This window comes from Anguilla rostrata, chromosome 11 (assembly GCF_018555375.3).
Source record: "Anguilla rostrata isolate EN2019 chromosome 11, ASM1855537v3, whole genome shotgun sequence".
NCBI lineage: Eukaryota > Metazoa > Chordata > Actinopteri > Anguilliformes > Anguillidae > Anguilla > Anguilla rostrata.
This window is the reverse complement of record NC_057943.1, coordinates 12,081,576-12,102,480: the sequence shown is the minus strand read 5'-3', so window position 1 is coordinate 12,102,480 and position 20,905 is coordinate 12,081,576. Positions and strand designations below refer to the sequence as shown.

Sequence of the window (20,905 nt, the reverse complement as noted above, 5' to 3'; positions counted from 1 at the left end):
GGACTTCACCATGAGCTGCATGGAACTAATCTCAAATGTAAATGTGGGGGATGGGGGGAGATGAATGCAGTGTGTAAGCCTGGATGGGGGAATTGTGCAATCTTAATACTGCAAAATCTGGCTTCGAAGTTGTGTGCCTGCTCATTAAAATTTGTAATCCCTCATTTGGAAAAACAAGCAGTCTCTCCAAAACAAGGTCACTAGTAAACAAACGATCTCCCTTTTCGCCGTTTCTGAGGAACACTGACAGAAAAGCACTGGTTTGGGACTCACCAGTCGTTGGCGGGGTTGGGGGGTGTGGGGATGCCATCGGGTCAGTCTGAAGTCACATCAGTCTGCAGAAGAAAGAAAGAATGGGGCTCAGTTTTACCGCGGGCATCATTTCCAGCAAGTGTTTACACACTGAATCACTTGTAAGGTCCTGTGGGAGGCTCGAACTCAGCCATGGAATCCTGCACACAGTATTCCAATGGAATTATGCAACAATCCTGGAAATTCTATGGGCTACACACAACAACGTGGAAGCAGCCGAAAGACAGATGGAAAGGTGTAGCTTCATGATCCAATGGAAAACTTTGCATGGTGGAAACCCTCCAACAGGACAGACATGGAAAGCTTCATGGTTTTGACTATTTCTGCTGCCTGGCTCAGATGCAAATTCAGGAAAGAAAGGCATCTTGGGTAAAAAAAAAAAAAAAAAAAAAACTGTCCATCACAGAAACTTTTCTGCCAATATCAGCCAACAAAACATGACATATCGTGAATTACCAGCTTTGAGCCTGGTACTGTCATTTCAAATCTTCCCTGGTCCCAGAAATTTAAACATGTTTTCAGGTACAATTTTCTTTTGTAGCTGCTTTGTAGAATTCAGCTGTGAGATATTTTAATGTTCAAGAATTTTTTAGTGATTCGGAATAAAATAAATGAGTCAATAGGGTGTGAAAGAAGAGAATACTTGCTTTCACACCATAATGACAGAAACTTTCGGGCTGAAATCAACAGGCCAATCAAAATGAAGGTCGGCAAAAAAAAGAGACTGATGCACAGAAGACTCTTATCGGTGTGGACAAACGATGAGGTAATCCCTGATTTTAAAAAGAATGGCTTCAATTCATGTAGACCCACTGCCTCTCACTGTCTGTTAATATGGAACAGTCCAGCCCCCGGCCTCTACATACCACTCACTCGAACTGACCAACACAGCTTGGTGTAAACAATGACAGTTCTGTCAGAATAACCTTGGTCCAGACCCAAAAAAACATTGTCAGTAGTTTTTTTTTTTTCCCACATGGTAAAGGCCAAGTTATTTATTTAGTCACGACTGAGTGTGATATTGGCATTTGCCTCAACGTCGAACGGGAGCCATTTTCTGCCTTGGTTTGGTATTACAGTGCAATTATTCCTGCAAATGAAAATGCCTGCTCCGCCAGAAATTGCTGCAGGACTATTGGTCCAAGGAGATTATTCAATGCAGTACCTGCGATAACGGACAAAACAGTCGTCACTTTTCCAGTCCACTGTTTTACAAACAGCTATGGGTGAATGAGATTATGTCCTGCTGCACAGCTGCAATTATGTTCTGTTTTTTTTTTTTTTTTTTACTGGATGTCAAGTTAGGGTGCACCAGAGGGAAATGTTTCAACATTGTGTGATATGAATGTGAATTATTCCTCAACCACACCCACTAGTGACCTGTTAGCATCATGTTCTTGTTGCTCCCCTAAACATGTCTTTTGAATGACTCATTTGAAAATCATCGGATGTGTCATTGACTGAGCTGTCCTGCCAGCAACATTTCCAGGCATTTGCCAGGAATGTTGGTGAACTCAAATAAAACAGGTTTATGGCTGAGCTGGCAAAATTGTTACCAAAGCAGACTGGGACAATGGTAACTAAACAAATGTGTTCTCAGAGTCACAGGTGGATTTCTAAGTACAAACTAGACCTACAAGTTGAGAAAATATGTCTCATATAAGGTGTGACACCAGGTGCCCTCAACATAGGGAACTCTGATTCCATTGTCAGGCTTGGCCAGCAATTAATAAAAGCCCAGAACAATTGTAATAGAATAGTTTTGTTTTCCACTCATAGCTTTTAGCGTGAATGTGACACAGGTCATCAGTTCAAGGATGGCAGTGTGAATATTAGGCTAATTCCAATTATTATAACCTGTTCAGTGGGGACCGTGGGGACATTCGACCCCATACTTTATAAGACAACAGACCTCATCTCCAAACAGTCAACCATGACTTCCTGTCTCACTATCCCACAGTGAGTCATTTTAAAGTTCCGAAGGCCCTCGGGGCTGTCGCCCAAGCCTCACCTGGCTGGGTTCCCTAAGGGGCAGAGTCGGTTCCTGTCAGCCTGGGAAAAGCAGCTCAGATGGGGCAGGGACGGACGTCAGCGCCTGAGCGAGGCTGTGAAATTCCTCACAGAAGCACGGCAGATCCAGACACGTCGCACACGCGCGGGCGCTCCAGTGTCACTAGGCCTTGTGCTTCGGGAGCGAAAGGAGAAAAGTGTCTCTGTGGGGCTGGGCTGACTGAGGCGGACAAGCGTGGGGTATTCCATTTTTAGGCAATGTTGCTGGGCTGTGCCTGTGTATGCCTAACTTCATGCATCCTTAAGGTGTTTTAGATTACATTGGAGAAAAAAAAGTTGCTAAACATGGTTCTTGAGCCTTTAAGTTTGACATATCATCAGTTCGCCCTACAACTCAGCACAAATTTGGTATAGAGCTGCAATGAAAGAGTGAGTTAAGTAATCTCCACTTTCTCAGCGTGCAAGGTCCAACGCAAGCTTACTACATGACGTGTGTGTGTGTGTGCACGTGGTTTGTTTGTGTGTGTTTATGTGTGTTGATGTATGTGCGCATGTGTGCGTGTGAACATTTTGTATGGCCTAGCATTATTCTGGTGGCTACAGCTTGAAGCTGAATCTCCCAGTGATTAGATAATATCGATGCTTTGTCACTGAAACAACACCACTGAAATTTGCATGAGCAGTGACGGCTGCAGACCGGTCTCTTTGGACAGGTGTCCCTGCACTACCATTGTGTGTAGCAGCTTTCGTAGCCATTAAAGTTAACATCTGGTGCTTGCACGCACACCTGAGGGTACAGCAGGTATTGTGGGGTGCGCCACTAAGGACACCTTCAAGGACTTTTGGAACAGGTCAAGTGTCCTCAGCGGAGATCAGGAGAACCTACAGTGCCTCCTTCAGACAGAAGTTCTTTGCCTTTTCTGTGCCCTCCCTATCAGACAGGGCATCTATACACTCAGCGGGTCAGCAGCCAGTGACTCTGTGACCCTGCTCCTCTCTTCCTGGCCCCCCAGGGTCAAAGCCCATGAATAATTCACTGGCCTGCTGCTGGCTGTGGGGAGAGGGGGCCCGAGAGCCTGAATGGACAATAGCAGGAGGCAGCTGCTGTACTGTACTGTACTGGGAGAACAGCGCTGGGATTGTTATGAGGGAGAAACCATCAGCTTGGGGCTTCTGCCTCTCTCCTATAGAGGACCACTGTAAAATAGGGTCCCATAAGACTGTAGGAGCTCTTACCACTGTATAACGGGGTCCCATAAGACTGTAGGAGCTCTTACCGCTGTATAACAGGGTCCCATAAGACTGTAGGAGCTCTTACCGCTGTATAACGGGGTCCCATAAGACTGTAGGAGCTCTTACCACTGTGTAACAGGCCCCCATAAGACTGTAGGAGATCATACTGCTGTAACAGGGTCCCATAAGACTGTAGGAGCTCTTACCGCTGTATAACAGGCCCCCATAAGACTGTAGGAGCTCTTACCACTGTATAACAGGGTCCCATAAGACTGTAGGAGCTCTTACCGCTGTATAACAGGGTCCCATAAGACTGTAGGAGCTCTTACCACTGTATAACGGGGTCCCATAAGACTGTAGGAGCTCTTACCACTGTGTAACAGGCCCCCATAAGACTGTAGGAGATCATACTGCTGTAACAAGGCCCCATGAGACTGTAGGAGCTCTTACCACTGTGTAACAGGCCCCCATAAGACTGTAGGAGATCATACTGCTGTAACAGGGTCCCATAAGACTGTAGGAGCTCTTACCGCTGTATAACAGGGTCCCATAAGACTGTAGGAGATCATACTGCTGTAACAGGGTCCCATAAGACTGTAGGAGCTCTTACGCTGTGTAGCCCATAACTGTAGGAGTCTTCCCTCATAAGGCCATGAGCTATAGGAGATCATACTGCTGTAACAGGGTCTCATAACTGTTTCACTGGCCATGCATAATAACCTAGTTAACCAGTCACAGTAGTTTCTGACAATACTTTGCTATAAGTGCGTGAATATGCTGCAGTGGGTATTTGTGATGCATTACATCTTTTGTTTTGTCTTGTTTTGCTTGGATTTTCATTTTAAACCCTCCGCATACTTCCCAATATTGCTTGTAAGAAAACACTTTGTGCTGGAGCTCTAATAATTCTAAAGGCATGGATGTTTAGTATTATTCAGTCCTAAGAATATTTAGCACTGCCTAGTTTCCACATTCAAATTTATATTTGGTTTGTCGGGCACTTTAAAAAAAACTGCTTATCTAAGATAAGAAATAATTGGACTGAGAAAGCTGGAACATTTGCATTTATGAAACATTTTCTCAACGGCGAAACTGACCGTTATTCCCCTAGGCTTTTAGAAAGGGCAGTGGTGTTTGAAAAAGGGATCTGAAGAAGTACCTCCCAGCCTGAAGGCACTGTCTGGACTGGAGGTTCATTGTAAGGTCCAAATAGAGTCCATATCCTGTCTCAGAGCCACTAAAAACCCTGATCCATGGCAAAAAAGGGGGGTAGGGGGTGGAGAAACACCCTTGTAGAAGAGACTGTTTGAAACGGCCATTGCCATGGAGACGGCGAGTTTCCCGCTCACAAGAATTACACAAGCAGCGTCTTGGACACAACAAGCACAGTGGGACATCTGCACATCCACACACATTAACTCTGTGAGTGAGCCCACTCTTTTCACAACAGCCTTTTCTCTCTCACTCTCTCCCTCTCTCTCTCATTCCCCTCATCTTTAAAATCCACCCTTTTTCCACACTGGCACACATAGCACCACATTAGCCTTTTTACCGTACAATTTAGAATATTTTTTCCAGTGCATTCATTTAGTAAGTGCTTTTACACTGAAGAGGCTTACATTGAGAGCATAGAAGATGGCGAGAAAACCAAAACTGGAGACATATTTTTAACGAAAGATGTGTAAGCAGGGATGCACAAGTGTTCCATGCCTGGCCACACTAGTCTGTCCACATGCAGCGCTTTGTATGGCCTGCAAGCCTGATGTGTACTCCTCTATAGATCTAGTGCCCCAGACCATTGCAGAGGCTGCGATTGGTGGGTGCATGACGACCATATAGGTAAACACATATGTGAGAGGAAGCCAAATATTGAAGAATATATTAAGCAGGAAGCTGAAGTGGAGCAAATGAAATGGCCCCAAAAGACTGCAAGGATATTCATTTTCACAGCTGTTACGACAACCCTTTGTATCATTTACAGAGCACTGTATCCACTCACACACACCTCTGGGTTGTTTCTATAGGTCAAATGCATTTAAATGGCTTCTTTCTGTCAATTAATGTCCAGGCCTCAACCAGTCTTATTTACCACCATGACAGCTATAACATTCACGTGTCATATATTTGTTTTTTTTATCACAATGACCATAGATTTTTGATAGTCCTCAGGCAAGTCAAACCACATCTAAGCCTTTAGAGAGCTGGAGATCATGCAGCAAATGCATGCAGCTCATATGATGGCCCAGAGGAAACACACAGGGATCTCCTGCAGGCGGAGGGGGGGGGGGGAGGGGGGGCCAAAGCCCCTTCTGGCCCGAGAGAGCTGTCTAGGACATGTGAGAGACAGAACAGCGCAGATGACAAGAAATCTGTGACACTATGAGGCAGGCCAGACTCTTCTTTCTTTCCCATCTCCAGCTGGATCGGATATCATGCCTGCAGTGCAGTGCCGGCACAACGTTCAGTTTCTTGTGAGGTCTAGCTTCACACAGGCCTCTTGGATTTGTGAAATAACAAAAAAACAGTCCGACCTGTTATAGCACTCCAAAGCCGGTGGGAAGGCTCTCTCCTTGAGCTGTGTTCCAGGTAGGTTGCGCAAGAACAGGCAGGGAAATGGCACCGATTTGAATGCACCCCTCAGCTTAGATTCAGCAGTGGAAAGAGACAGCAGTCGGAGGGATACATTGTCCTACAGAAGGCCTGTGTCAGCTCAATCTCTGCCTCGGTCCAGCCCAAAAATTTCTGAGTGTGTCTGGGTTTGTCCCCGAGGTGCAGATGCCAAACAGGAGGGATAGTCCTTACGCCAGTCCTGTCACTACCTGATGTGAACATCTAGTCTGTCAGCAACAGCGTAGTTCATCTGCGAAGCATTCTCTCAAGCCATTTCCAACCCCCCCCCCCCCTCCCCACCAGCGCCTATAAGCACAGTCAGAAGAGAGAGGGAGCACAAAAAAATCTATCCGTCCACCCCATCTCACCCCTCCCTCCCTCCCTATTTCTCCCTGTGGGAGACATCCAAGCTTTTGTCGCAGCGGAGACAATGCAGACAATGGCCACTCACCTCCTGCTCCTGGGTAGGACAGCCACCAGAGAACTGCAGCACCTCCTAAAGACTTTAATCCAAGGACTCCCCCATGCAGCCCCGGACTTCAGACGAACGGGCTTCTGAAACGCACCCCCATCCTCGTGCTGCACAGCACCCCTGAGGTCCCACGCTCAAAGACCCGACCCCCTTTCTTCCTGCGCTCGGTGGAGACAGGCTTGAAATATCCTTTGCTGTTTACTTTCCCACAATAAGTTCCCCAATCCACACGCAGGCCAACGCTCCTTGGATGAAGAAACTCCTCTCTCTCTTTTTTTCCCTCTCTGTCTCTCTCTCTCTCGCTTACACACACACACACACAGCTCAGCCCCTCCCTTTCCCTCCCTCCCCCTGCTGCTCTGCAACAACTAGGCACAGCCCCTCGGCTGAGGCACAAATGTTCTCAGCCTACATCAGCCAATGGCAGAGGCATGGAGCCTGCTCATCCACCAATTACAGGAGCCCAGAATCCTGGGACTAACACATTCAAGACAAGTGTAGGCAGGGCTTGGGAACGAAAAGGGAAGAGAGAGAAAGTTGGATGACAGGCATACTGATTGTGTTCAGACCTGAAGCTGAATAAAACTGCAGCTGGACAGTGGGCCAGAAACAGGAAGGGAAGAATTGCCCCACCACCCCCTCATCCCCACAGTTAATTTTAAGCACTCCATTTAAAGAAATGGAAGGAAATTTGGAATGACCATTTCCCTCCTGTGTTTAACTTTCTGGCTTCCTTGTGAGTGACATTTTCTCCTGTTGTTTTTTTATAATGTCATATTATAGCCATTACAATATTTTCTCTGGCAGAGAGAGTTCAAAAGAGCTCCTCCCACATTGGTTCAAAACAGAGGTTTTGAGTTACTAAACTTTCTATTGAAAAGACTGACCAGGTGGAAGGCACAATGTATCATATGACCACAGCCTTTCGTGAGCAGAATTTGAAGTATTTTCTGAACTAGGGTTCTTCTATGCACAGAGACTTCACAATAATTGATATCAAATAAAGCCTGTACAAGATTTTAGCATACAGAGTAGTTTTGGTCAATGTATGTACGCATGTAAGTTCCTTGCTAACAGCAAAAGCAAATACACATTATCAGTACCTTGCATTGTTTGGTAACTGTGTTTTGCAACACATTACAAGGTAATGATCTGTAATTAAGGTGTCACCAATTGATAAAAAACAGACCGGTCATAACAAGTTTGATTCAAATTGATTCAAATTGCCACTTTGTGAGTTACAGGCTGGAGGTATTGGTTGCTGAAAATGCATAGCCCTGTTAATTTTTCTGAAATTCTTACTGAGGATCATTTTCCTACTGTCTATCAAATCGGAGAGAAGTCTGTCCAAGAACTGCAGCAAAGAGAATAGCATGATTAGTGAAAACCAGTCCAAAACAAAGTCTGCCAGCTATGTAAAAAAAAAAAAAAAAGAAGAAGAAAGGGAATACTAATTGGGTGGTGTACGCAAATGTCACTTGTGGAACTAGATAGGAATTTGCATGCCCTCTACAAGTGAGCCATGGGATGTACTACTGGGCTCTGTGTTGACTAAACAACATGTAGGCCTACTTATTTTTAATTATTTTTTTACTGTGATACCAAACATAGTAGTTTAACCACTAAATGGACACCTCAATAATGTGTTCATACTTTGTTTAATTTTTATATTTTATCTGTGCAAATGCATATCATCAATACAATCATATTGCGAACCCTAATCACTCTGATAACATGGTACAGTACGGTCAGTACTGCGCTTTATCTTGTGTGGATTTACTAATATGGTGCTTTACGAATAGAATGGGCAACCTGGATAATTTAAAATCAATGTACAATTGAGGCTAATGAAACAAGTGAAACAAGGTCCGTTCCGAGCCCCCGCAATTTTCAGCAGTCGTCCACGACACATGAGGGCGGCATCGCATTGGACTTTACCTTTTTCTCGTCCAGTCGTTAGCTTTGAATTTTTCTGAGGCCCTTCTTTTCTCCGGTTCCCCATGTGTTTCTGTTTTGTAGCTATGTCACATCTCAGCTCATATTTACATTTTAACAAAAAGACAGACGGCAAAAGGGGAGGGCTTATATGTATAGCAAGACCTTCCGTCTCTCAAGACATAATCGGTGTTTCATAGCCATCGCATTAACACAGGTAAAACTAAGAATGGAACAGACTTCTAACAAAATTTAGTTTGCATCTGAACTGTGGAAATAGTTTTTATTCCGAAGGAAAAGTTTTAGATTGCGTGTTTAGCCATTCCTAGTTATGCTCTGCTTGCAGCTACTTCCCGGTGTCGACTACGGACTGTAATTTAATGAATGTAAGGCTGCACCCACGTGGTTTGATCGAGGAGACTGCAGATTCTTTTGTTCAAAATCAATCAAAAACGAGGAAGACGGACAGGAGAGGAGCATCTGAACCAGGAAATTCCTTCGTCAAATATCTAGCGATATATCACCAGCTAAAGAAGAGAGATACGCGGCATCACAAAGTTTTTGTTTTTTTTCCTCCAACTTTAGCTAGCTAGCTAGTTGAGAAAGAGACAAACTTTTTTCTGCCGTTATTGTGTGCTCTAGGTTTGTACTGCTTTAAAAATTGAAGCTAGCTTGCTAGCTAACGTAAGGTAGACTAGGACATTGATTCCCAGAAATGTAATTTGCCTAATTTAGTTAGGTAGCAAACCAGCAGTTTACCTATGTTTGTTTATATTGATATCTGCCCATATTGGTTATTTGCATTTAATACCAGTGTTACTGATATAGCTTGCACGTCGATCTCAGATTTGAGTCGATATGCGACCCTACTTGCTAACTAGCTAGTTAGCATTATGATTCTCTTTCGATGCAACCAGCTGCGCTCGAAAGACAACAAAGAAACTGGGACTGGATTGCAGACGCGAAGATCGCTGGCGATTTGAAACATTTATTTATTTATTTATTATTAGACTTGTAAAAGATGTTCAGCATTTTGTTTCTCTTAACCAGTTATTAATTATATGTAAACTTTTGTGGTTTAGTTACTTAACTAGCGGTATTCAGCGAGACAGTTTTCTTTTATAAAATTATAAAAAATAATTTTCATTAAAGATGTTACCTAGCTAACAAGTTATGAGTATTGTATGAAAACAGTATTTTCTGTCTCAATTTTACTCATTCGGTTGGCCGGCCCGCTTAGGTAGCGTTTTACAACCTTTGCCGCTCTAGTATGAAAAGTAGCCTATTTCCCGGATTACGGTCATTTTAACGCCGCTGGCTTGCTCGCTGCTGCGCTTTGTCCTAGGCTATTTTATCCGAGATTATCTTGTAAACGGACAAAATAACTACCAAGAAAAGAATATATGCATGCACATATCAGTGTATCGTTAATCATGGGTATGACAGTTTTCCAACATAACTTCATTTTAGCGATGTAGTGTTGATCACTGGCATTTGCCGGATTTCCCTCGACCCCACACCATTTTAGGCACCCCGATGCTGTTTTAATTCACTGGAGTGATGATGTATTTAATGGATGTAGCGTTGTCTTGCTTCACAGTACTGGATTATGAAATGGGGGAAGTTAACCAACTAGCTAGACCCGGTGTTTTTATCATTCGAGGTGGATACCGCATTAGGCTATTTGTACCCAGCAGTCTTGCTAGATACTGGGCAGGCAAAAACTATTTAGCCAACGCTAGCTGGCTATGCACGTTAGGTAATGCTCTGCGGTATTTTGAATGTATATTTTCTCCGTTATTTTATTGAGTAATTCCAGTTCGCCAAAAAATCTACCTCAATTTATACAAGTAATACGGCACAAGAGCACCGTGCATTGAAATAATCATGTACATTTTTTGTAAACGCTCCAGTACGAAATTCATGATGAATGAACGGTGTGTAAAAGTAGTTACGAATTAACATAAATTGCCTGAGTAACGTTATGTTAGCCTAATCTTAAAATTACATAGGGCACAATCGTTTCTGTTCCGCACATCAGTCAACATTGTGGATGGACATGCGTGCTTTATGCCTATCGCTGGTTACTGCCGCACACCCAGCCTCCATAGTATTACAGCTAGTTTGATTATTTTCAACCAAGATTGGGTGAATGCTTTTTTTGTCATTTTTCGCTGTCAACGTTTTGCAATTTCGTGTTTCATTAAAGTTTGCCATGTAGCCAAGTTTTTATTATAGTGTTGTTTTATAATACACGGCACAAAGGCATGTCAACTAAAGTAGGCAAAGTCAATCAAGATGATCGCTAATAGATACGCGACAATTGCGCAATTGTGACTTGATCAGGTCAGGTGAATTTCTGGCTGCTGGTTCACAAAATATGTGGCCACAGAAATAATTAACTGAAATTCAATTAGCCAATTTTTATAATGAACAATGTCCCCATCGTATCTTTCAGAGATCATGCCGCGTAAGAAGGTGACGGACGCTTCGGGAAACGGTGGAATCAAGAGGAAGAGGGGAGGAGGCAAGAGGAAGGACAGGGAATTCAGCAGCGACGACGAGTTTGACGACTTTGAGCAAGAGAACACGAAGAAGCCCGGGAGGCCTGCATCCAAGTCCGGGCTACAGCCGGTCACAGTAGCCGACGACGTCAAGGAGAAGATCGTAAGAGCCTTAGCCCCGCACCAGTATACTCGACCCTCGCACATTCATGCGCACACGATTTAAGCCAGCATCCCATTCCCCCGACCTCGAGGCTACAAGCTAAAGTACGGTTGTGGATATACCACCCTTGCTTTTCCAACGGTGATGTTCAGTTACGTAATATAGCCAATGTAATAATGTAGGCACACCCATACTAAGATGGTTACTTACCACAGGTTGTTGAATTTAAAAAAGCAGAAAAATAGTGGACCCTTTAAACTAGCTTCCAAATGCTTGACATCTTAATCCACACATCCAATGTAATGCGCAGTGAAAGTGGTGTGTGACTTTCTAGTTTCAAGCTTGTTAATTTTCCATCCAGTGCCACCGTTTGAAAAGTCACCAGTTCCGTTGTGTACCATGGTGAGCATAATTCATACAGCCCTTCTGCCCTTGTTAATGGACCCAGTCAAAACTTCCAGTATTGACTGTGCTGTAGGGACAGGGGTGTCTTGTGAAGACTTGTCTACCGCTAAGCTTGTTCAGCCCCAGTAGCTCCAGTTTGGCAGGACTGAGTTCCCCTGGTTGCCAAGGTTTCCAAAAGGATGCTGTAGGCTGGAATGTGCCACTCTAAGGTGTGGTAACTACTAGCTGATTTGCAGATGTTTTTCTGTACATACATTTTATTATTGCCATTAGCATCAAACCACCCCTTTTCTCTTTTGAACCCGGATCAATACGATACTATCATTTAATTTAATGCATGTAAATGGGAGGAAGAAATGAATGGTTAAATCTGCTGGGGAATGTCTTTAAGTGCTTGGAAATTAAGCCCAGGCCAAGTGTTTGGAGTTTCTGGGCACACACTTTGCGAACAGCTTGTGCAAAGTGGATTTATTAAAGTTACATCCAATCAAAAACCCTCCTCTGCATTAATTCTTTCAGAGAATGAGAATTTATGCCATTTAAATCCGTCTCAACAAGCTGTGTCAACACAGTGGAATTCTGTCAACTCCGTATTTAGTGAACACCTCAATGCTGTTGGCTTGAGTAGTCGGATCACTCAGTTCAACCAGACCTTCTGTTGTCTACTTATGTTGTTTCAATGTTGTTTGCGGAGTTAAAAAGAAAAAAAAAAGTACTTGTAAGTTTGTGCTGGCGTGTGAGATTATACGTCCACGGAAAGTTACGTTTTGGCTGTTCTTGTAGAAACATGCACCTCCATCTCTTCTGCGTTTCACTTCCTGTCTCGCTAAGTCAGGTGCCAGCACGTGGCAGCGTGCCCTGTTTCAGTCTCTGTCATCATAACTAATCCAGCGAAAAGCTGCAGCAGGCACCCACGCAGCGAGAGCACGTGTAAAGCCGCGAAGTCCCGGCGTGGTGCCGGCTGAGGATGAACTGGCTGTTTAGAGATCCAGCGTCCACTTTGCAGCCAAAATCAGATGAATGAAATGACTAATGGGTTTAAAAAATGACTGAGATTGCAGTCCAGTCAAATCCACCTTGGACCTGTCTGAAATACATTATTTCAGATTAGAGTAGGAGGTGCTTTCCTCTCTAAGATGGGGATCACATTCCGGTTCCAGTCATGGTGCGCATTATGAATAGAAGGGCTTGTGATAATTTGATGCCTGCTCCCATTTTTTCCTCTAATTTTATGCACTTGTTCTTGCTCCTGTAGAAACTAGAATGTTCCAAGGTCAAAGGACAGCTGCTGATATTTGGAGCCACCAACTGGGACCTGATTGGACGGAAAGAGGTGCCAAAGCAGCAGGGTGAGTTCTACCATACCGGTACCATACATTGCAAAACAAAACCGTGCCCCATGACTCTCAAACGGCACGTGCAAACGATCGCTGTGTGGGGAGCCGAGGGTGGGCAGGAGTGACGGCACGTGAACCACAGTTCTGGGAGCGGTGTGTCAGTAAGAGCGGTACTGCCGAAGGAGCTGGTTCTAGTCCGGAATCTCCTTGAGCCCCCCTCCCTTCCCAGAAGCCTTTTGGGGGGGGGGGGGGGGTTGAGACAGCTGTGGGACGTGGAGGCTGTGGTCAGACAGAATCAATAGAGGATTGATCATGGAGGGCAGGACAGTAACCTGCCGCAGTGTGGGGTCACTCTCTCACAGGTCTGGGAGCAGAACCTCAGCAGCCGTCTTAAGGTACAGGCATAGCCTGTGGGTCCCTTTCAAACACTAGGGAACCTGCTTTAGGATGGGGGCAAGGTCCACAGCCAAAGGGGCCCTGGCCATCAGTTTTGCCCTCCTTACAAAGCCAGCCCAAGCTGAAAGAGTTTTTCGCAGGCCTGCTTAAAATAGTTACAGCTCAAGTCAGTACACCATGCGCGCATTTAGAGACTACAGCTGAAGGTGCTCCCTCCTGGAAGCCGATTAAGGCCATATCGTGACTTCTGTCTGGCTCTGCCAGTTGTTTAAAATCTCTTTTCTTTGACCTTGATTCAACTTTACAAACAGAATTGCTTCAAGCAGCCATTTGCATTGTATTTTTTTACGAGGCTGCAAGTTCAACTGAATGTTGAACTGAAGTGAGTCACTTGTTTTGAATGAAGAAAATATACAAAGTAACATCTGTGTAATAGGAGGGGGAAGTTCTAATTATCATTTTCAGTGTTTATTTCTCATTGGTCCTTGATAAGGAAGTGCGCTCGGTACCTATCTTTAGCTCTAATTGTGTTCCTCATTTAAAGCCACAGCAACATATGGTAAATATCTGGCATTCTCTCCACCCAAGAGCAGCAGATGTGAGGACAGAACACCTCCTCAGTCAGCCATGCTGGAAAACAGGGAAGAGGGGTTCCCAAACTGGGCTCCTCAGCAAATGAATAACATGGAGAAGCGCCAGTTTGGGTGTAAGCTTTTGTTCCATGCCAACACTATAAACGCCCGATTCAGCCAATCTGGGTCTCGGGTAATTAGTTGAGTAGTTTAATCAGTTTTAGTGCTGGAACAGGGCAGAAGACCGCACCTGCTCTGGCACACACCCGATTGGACACCATTGATTTTGGTGGAGGTGTTGCAGGTGCAGCTGCTGTAATCACTGTTGCTATGGTAATGTGCACCCAAGTGACACTGTTGGCTTTGTCTGTTACCTTTGGCCAGTTTCCCTGTCTACAGTGGCACACATTGTTTGTGGGGGGGGTGGTCGGGGTAACTGGTCTGTTGGTTAGGCCGGCAGGATGTGGATGTTTCCCGTGGAGTCGTTCTTTACAGGTCCCATTAGCTGCTCTGTGTGTGAGCTGAAAATGCAGAGCATATCTTTTTAGTGTCTGTTCCTGTTGAATGTGTGGACAGTGTAATGAGCAGCTCTGTCTTTTTTGTTTTCCTGTGTGTGTTTGTGCGCGCGTGCCAGCGGCCTACCGGAACCTGGGGCAGAACCTGTGGGGGCCGCACCGTTACGGCTGCCTGAGCGGGGTGCAGGTGAGCACGGTGGTGTCGGGACCCTGCGCTGCACACAGCCTGCTCATCACCACCGAGGGCAAGCTCTGGAGCTGGGGTAGGTGTCTGAGGCGCCCTGTGCCGCCGCCTGACGTGACTGGTTGTGATGGCTGTTAAAATGCATGAATTCTAGGGTGGCCAATGTTTTTTGTTCCACTGGGACATTTAGAACATTGCACTACTTTCAGTTTGGTCATATAGTTTGTGCCGGTGATTTGTTTGTTTATTTTTTCCCAATAGTTGGGAGCACATTGTTAACCTGTCGTACCCCCCCCCCCCCATCCATCTTATTCAGGCCGCAATGAGAAAGGACAGTTGGGTCATGGAGACACCAAGCGCATCGAAGCACCCAAGCTGGTAGAAGCTCTGGGCGAGGAGGTGATTGTGGCGGCAGCCTGTGGGCGCAACCACACCCTTGCACTAACAGGTGGGCAACAAGTAATCTCCTGTGACCTAGAGTAGCCTCTACTGGGAGTCTGTACTGGCTGCAATGAAACTGTAATAGCAGTGAAACCTTACAATAGCATCGGATGCCAATGGTACTGTGATGTCATAATGGCATGGGTGTGAGCAACAGTACTCTGACCTCATAATGGTATGGCTAACAGTGTTGTGACATCATAATTCAGTGGCTTTTGGCCAATAATTTTGAGACCTCATAATGGTGTGGGCTAAAATACTATGACCTCATCATACTGTGGCTTTGGGCAGTAATAGTGTAATGTGTGTATGCATGCATGTATGTGGAGTGTTGCGGTAACCAAGTAATCTCTGACTGACACCTTGCAATTACGTCCCCAGAGAACGGTACAGCCTTTTCTTTTGGAGAGAACAAATTGGGTCAGCTGGGCCATGGCAACCAGACAGATGCAGTGCCCACGCCAGCGACAGTAAGCACCCCCTCCATTCATTACCCACTTTGCACTCGACCTGGGTTTCTTTTTGAAAAGGGTGTCCTCAAGTGGTTCTCTCGTGGTTCTGACAGGGCATTACAGTCCACCTGGCTTCAGTTTGTGGATGCATGTTTTCACAGCTTCAGAGCAGTATATGTGGAACAATGGTTGCCTAAGCTCTGGGCAGCCCTCTTTGTTGGGAGTTTAGAGAATCCTGTTTCAGTGTTAAGTTAAGTCTGTCCCTCCATTACAGATTCAGTACAACGGGCAGCCCCTGGTCAAGGTGGCGTGTGGGGCAGAGTTCAGCATGGTGGTGGACTGCAAGGGCAACCTCTACTCCTTCGGCTGTCCTGAGTACGGCCAGCTGGGTAAGAGCTTCCTCCAGAAGCGCTTCCGGATCTCCCGTTACAGATAATGCCAGTGAAGACCCTGTGATTATGCAACTGTACTTCAAACAGGCCGCTTTTTAAAGTGGCACACGGCCTCAGTTAACTCCCAGTTATATAAACAGATTCAAAGTAAAGTATAAGCTATGCGAGTCAGCCAGTTTAAGGCGGACATAGCCGTAGCAGCAGCTGTTATACAGGCCCCGCTCCTCTCTCACCTTTAAGGGCACAACTCGGACGGGAAGTTCATCGCCCGCGCCCAGCGCATCGAGTTCGACTGCGAGCTGATCCCGCGCCGCGTCGCCATCTTCATCGAGAAGACCAAGGACGGCCAGGTGCTGCCCGTGCCCAACGTGGTGGTGCGGGACGTGGCCTGCGGGGGAAACCACACGGTGAGCGGTTGACGCCGAACGAGCAGCGTCCCTGTCCCAAAAGGAGCTCGGAGCCACTTTAGCATGGGACCATGCATCAGTGGTAGCATTAGCACTGGAAAAGACAAACCGTGAATACTCTGGGCTACCAAGCAGCCAGTCTGGTAACCAAGCGCTATTTTGGTAGCCCAGGTGTATATACTGATACGCTGAAATTGTTCACATGTATATCTGTGCCATTTGTACAGAAAATGCTGCTTTGTACAGAAAACTTTATGCATCATTTATCCTATTTTTCACTTGCTGTCAAAGTACAAATTCATGTGTTGTGCAGTCAGGAACTATGTGCCTGCACAAGGGAAAACTAGCCTAATTTCACCAATCAGAGATCAGTAGAAATCTCAGCCAGTCAGATTTTCTTTTGTAAGAAAATGTGTTTGTCTGGGGCCTAGAGAATTTACTGGTGGCCACACTTCGGTAGTCTGGAACAGAGACCTGATGGTCCTAGGCATCCGTGCTTCCGGTTTTTCCAAGAAAGACTTGTTCTCAATGCACTTGATATAAACGGATGGCTCCTTTTAGAACATTAAGAGTAATGCAGCTTTTAAAAAATTTTGATTTTTCTTTGAGTTATAAGCATTTCAATCCTGATCCAAGTTGTCAAAACGTACACCTCGGGAACAAACTGTTAAAGGAGCAGTACACTGCCTGTGACTGTTTTACCACCAGAGGGTACTAGAGATAAGCTTAATTAGTGGGGCTGATTCTTGGGGTTGTGTCTAACTTGCGAGGCTAATGCATCTCTCCTCTACGCGTAGCTGGTGCTGGACTCCCAGAAGAGGGTGTTCTCCTGGGGCTTCGGGGGGTACGGGCGACTGGGTCACACCGAGCAGAAGGACGAGATGGTGCCGCGCCTGGTCAAGCTGTTCGACTTCCCCGGCCGCGGGGCGGCCCAGATCTACTGCGGGTATCAGTGCTCCTTCGCTGTCAGTGAGATGGGTAAGCGCTCTTCCTGCCGAAACGCCCAGGCTGGGTTCCACTGCGGTCTCTAATACTCAGACGTACCGCTGCGGTCTGTTAATACTCAAACCTACCGCTGCGCCTTAACGCTGAGCTAACCAGTACTGGGGATAGCTGGAGGCTTCAATGGGAGTTTCCCTTCATATAACGGATTAGTCTGGCTACATTCTGTAGACCAACGACCTTCCTTTTTGTTGGATTTACCCACATACAGGGAAAGATTAGAGCATCGGGGAGAATAAGGGTGTGAAGAGCAGGGGGGACCCTAAAAGCCTTTACCAGGGGTTTAGGTGACAGAAAAGCCTTCAGACATAACCAGGTGTCTGGATTTTCTATTTGTGAAGTGTGTGGCCTGACCCTTTGTGTACCGTCCCTGCAGGAGGGCTGTTTTTCTGGGGCGTCACCAACACCTCTCGAGAGTCCACCATGTACCCTAAGGCAGTGCAGGACCTGTGCGGCTGGAAGATCCGCAGCTTGGCTTGTGGGTGAGTACGGCTGGCCCATGGGACCCTTTCACCAGGACACCTGAGCTGCATGTCAGTGGCATTATATTGATGAAGCCTTAAATCTATCTTTGCAAGTCAGTTTAGTAGCTGGTCCTATGTCATCATTGCAATGCAGTCATTATTACTGAGTTCATAGTGTTCAGTTCAGTTGTGTTCAGGTCTGTCCACTGACCTCAGTGAGACCCCACTGCGGGGCGGCGTGCGGTAATGAAATTACCTTTTCTCGCGTTGCAGGAAGAGCAGTATTATCATCGCTGCAGACGACAGCACCATTAGTTGGGGTCCGTCCCCCACCTTCGGGGAGCTGGTGAGTTCCTCCGCCTGGCGCATCCACCACAACGGCTGCACGGGGAGTGAGATTCACCCTGGATCTGAGAATCACACGTGCTCAAAGCAGTTACCCATGAGCACGTTAGCATATAAAGCTTAGTCTGGATCTGAGAATCACACGTACTCAAAGCAGTTACCCATGGGCACGTTAGAATATAAAGCTTAGTCTGGATCTGAGAATCACACATGCTCAAAGCTTTTACCCATGAGCACGTTTGCTTATAAAGCTTAGGGGTCTTAAGACGGAAACTCACAAAATCTCAGCAAAACTATCTGGATAGATGGATGGCACTCTGGGTTAGTGGAAACAGCTTTATTACATTTTTGGGTGAACTGCCCCTTCAACATTTTTAAACAGGGTTTAAAATAATGCAAAGGCTCTGCATACCTACCACATCTCTGTATTAAGAGCAGTGCTTGCTGACTTGCATCTACAGTGCCTGATGTGTCTTTTGTTTGTATTCAGGGATATGGGGATAACAAGCCCAAGTCCTCTACCACTGCCCAGGAGGTAAAGACTCTGGATGGTATTTACCCTGAACAGGTAAGCAAGGCCATTTCCACACATAGAGCTTTGGCCACCTGCTCGGTCACCATGAACAGCAGGGCTTTTTAAACAACCAAGTCATTTTACATTTTACCAGGGAAAAAGAGAGAGTAGCAAATACCAGATAGGGAAGGAACATCCTTTCTTCCAATGTAAAAATCATATTTATACACATAGTATCAATGAATACTTTGTACAATTACATTAATATGTATGATATAACATACCATCTATATCACTGCAGCATAAACAAATATTTAGAGGCATATCTGGGATTGATATACCCTTTGTTTTAAAGTTGCTTTCAATACAATCCTACTAACTTTCAGCTTGTGGGAGACTTAGAAATGAGATGGCTGTAAAATTCTGCAGAATATCTCAATGTTTACTGTCGGAAGGGTTGTACCAGAACTGGCCTTTAATGCGAGTCATGGGAGCTCCTCTTGTGGAGAACTCGGATTTGGCTCTCAGGTGGCTGTGCTGTAGTACTGCAGAGCCCATGATAAGAGACGTGTCCTTCCAGGTGGTGATGGGATATGCACACTCCCTGGTCATCGCCCGTCAGGAGACTGAACAGGAACAGGAGAAGCTGAAGAAGCTGCCAGAGTACAACCCTCGCATGCTCTGATTGGCTGCCAGCTCTTGACCTCTGACCTCTCACCTCTCTTTCCAGAGGCAACTGATTTCCATTACCGAACGCACTCACCTAGGTCACCTGTGGTAGTGGTGTTTTGGTGATGGTGGTTGGGGAGCGGGGGGGAGTGGTAATATGAACAGGGCATAAACGTACACCTTGAGTTACAAAAAAAAAAAAGAAGAAAAAAAAAGAAAAATTAAAAAATAAACATGTCACATTGATACTTCAATTTTGATGAGATCACCTGTGAAAGTAGGCCACACCTACCGAGTGGAAGCCCCTCCCATACGGGGGCGGCTCCTTTTCCCCTCCCACCTCTGTCCTCTGGTCTGGTCATGGACACTCCAGCTGCAGGTTCTTCCGAATACTCCAACGCCCACCCCCCCAGACAGACACACATTCCCAGGATGGCCGCCTCCACCCCTCCCATTCCTGAAGGCTCCAGCCCAGGACTCTCCTATGTTCTGTATGTGCGTTGGGGTGTTTTTTGTGTCGCGTACATTGATCCATCTCCATTTTTTGGTGCTACAACATGTCGATACAGTCCAGGCCACTGGGAAACTGCAGCGATCGGTATGGGGAGGGGCGGGACGGATCCAAGACCCCGATCATTTCATATCTGTGCCTTTTGTTTGTTTTTTTTTTTGTTTTGTTTTTTTGTGAGGTATTTTCCGATACGGCTGTGCTTTGTCGTCAGAGAGAAACTGATCAACTGAACTTGTTATTTGTGTGTAATCTTGACGCGTGTTTTTGTGTAACTGTGTGTACGTCCGCAGTGCCCGCTTTGTCCAACACCGAAAGGTGTGAGATGAGGATCTGCGAAAACCCGTTCGACACGGTTTGACCTCAACTTTGTTCATTTCATTTAAGCCTTTGCTTTTTTTTTTCTCTTTTGCTTTTGTTTGTTCATTCCACGTGTTGAGTCGTGGCAGCGATGAACAAAAAAACAAAAACCAGCAAACAATGAATAAAGTAGCACTTGCAGTGGTTGTGGACAAACCGCGAAACGGGACGATGGAGTAGACCAGCAACTGTGCCTGTCTGTTCACCTCTGCCAAACCTGTTACATTCCCTGTTATTTTCAGTGTTTTCTTATGTGCTCTTTGTATTAACTGATTTTCCAGAGTGCAGAGGTGGCAGGTGAAAGCACAGCTGTGTTGGTTTTCAAGACCAAATTGCAAGGAGCCGATTTTAAAAAAATAAACGTTAATTAAGCATAGCAGAGTTTGTGAGCTGCTCTTCCTAAATTGCATCCATTTTCGGTTAGTATTGGGGGCGTGTGTCCTGTGGGGTCAGTTAGGCTGTTTCTTGTTCTGGGTTTATGCATTTTTTTTAAAAAACATTTTTGTTTTTTCCATGGAAATGTTAATTAAAGGTTCACAAAAGTTTTTTGTGTGTTTTTTTTTGTCTTTTGAATAAGTGGGAAAAGGTCATGGTGGAGAGGGGATCAATAAAACCGACAGTAGCCCATTCAATTTCTCTGCAGTGGTAGCAAAGATGAATTCTAAAAGAGACTGTTGCTGAGAAACGACGCCACATTAGACAT

At 45.6% G+C, this 20,905-nt stretch overlaps 2 protein-coding genes across 4 annotated transcripts in view; one reads left to right on the top strand and one right to left on the bottom strand.

Moving 5' to 3' along the window:
• arhgef10lb (Rho guanine nucleotide exchange factor (GEF) 10-like b) overlaps positions 1-6,946 on the bottom strand; it is a 93,868-nt gene extending 86,922 nt beyond the window's left edge. The window contains 2 exon segments of the mRNA XM_064297959.1: positions 274-335; positions 6,613-6,946. Coding sequence (XP_064154029.1) covers positions 274-310 — 37 coding nt within the window. The 5' untranslated portion in view covers positions 311-335; positions 6,613-6,946.
• Positions 6,947-8,628: 1,682 nt separating this feature from the next.
• rcc2 (regulator of chromosome condensation 2) lies at positions 8,629-20,747 on the top strand. 3 transcript variants are annotated; one of them, XM_064297947.1, is made up of 13 exons: positions 8,629-8,789; positions 11,031-11,239; positions 12,900-12,993; positions 14,584-14,727; positions 14,965-15,096; positions 15,471-15,559; positions 15,816-15,930; positions 16,174-16,340; positions 17,138-17,318; positions 17,719-17,824; positions 18,080-18,152; positions 18,642-18,719; positions 19,246-20,747. In XM_064297947.1, exons 2-13 carry the CDS (start codon positions 11,036-11,038, stop codon positions 19,348-19,350), a joined length of 1,488 nt encoding a protein of 495 aa, XP_064154017.1. In that variant the 5' UTR covers positions 8,629-8,789; positions 11,031-11,035; the 3' UTR covers positions 19,351-20,747. The 3 variants fall into 3 exon arrangements, with proteins under 3 accessions (XP_064154017.1, XP_064154018.1, XP_064154016.1); XM_064297948.1 differs by lacking the exon at positions 8,629-8,789 and adding an exon at positions 8,800-8,958; XM_064297946.1 differs by lacking the exon at positions 8,629-8,789 and adding an exon at positions 8,965-9,214.
• The last annotated feature ends 158 nt before the right edge of the window (positions 20,748-20,905 follow it).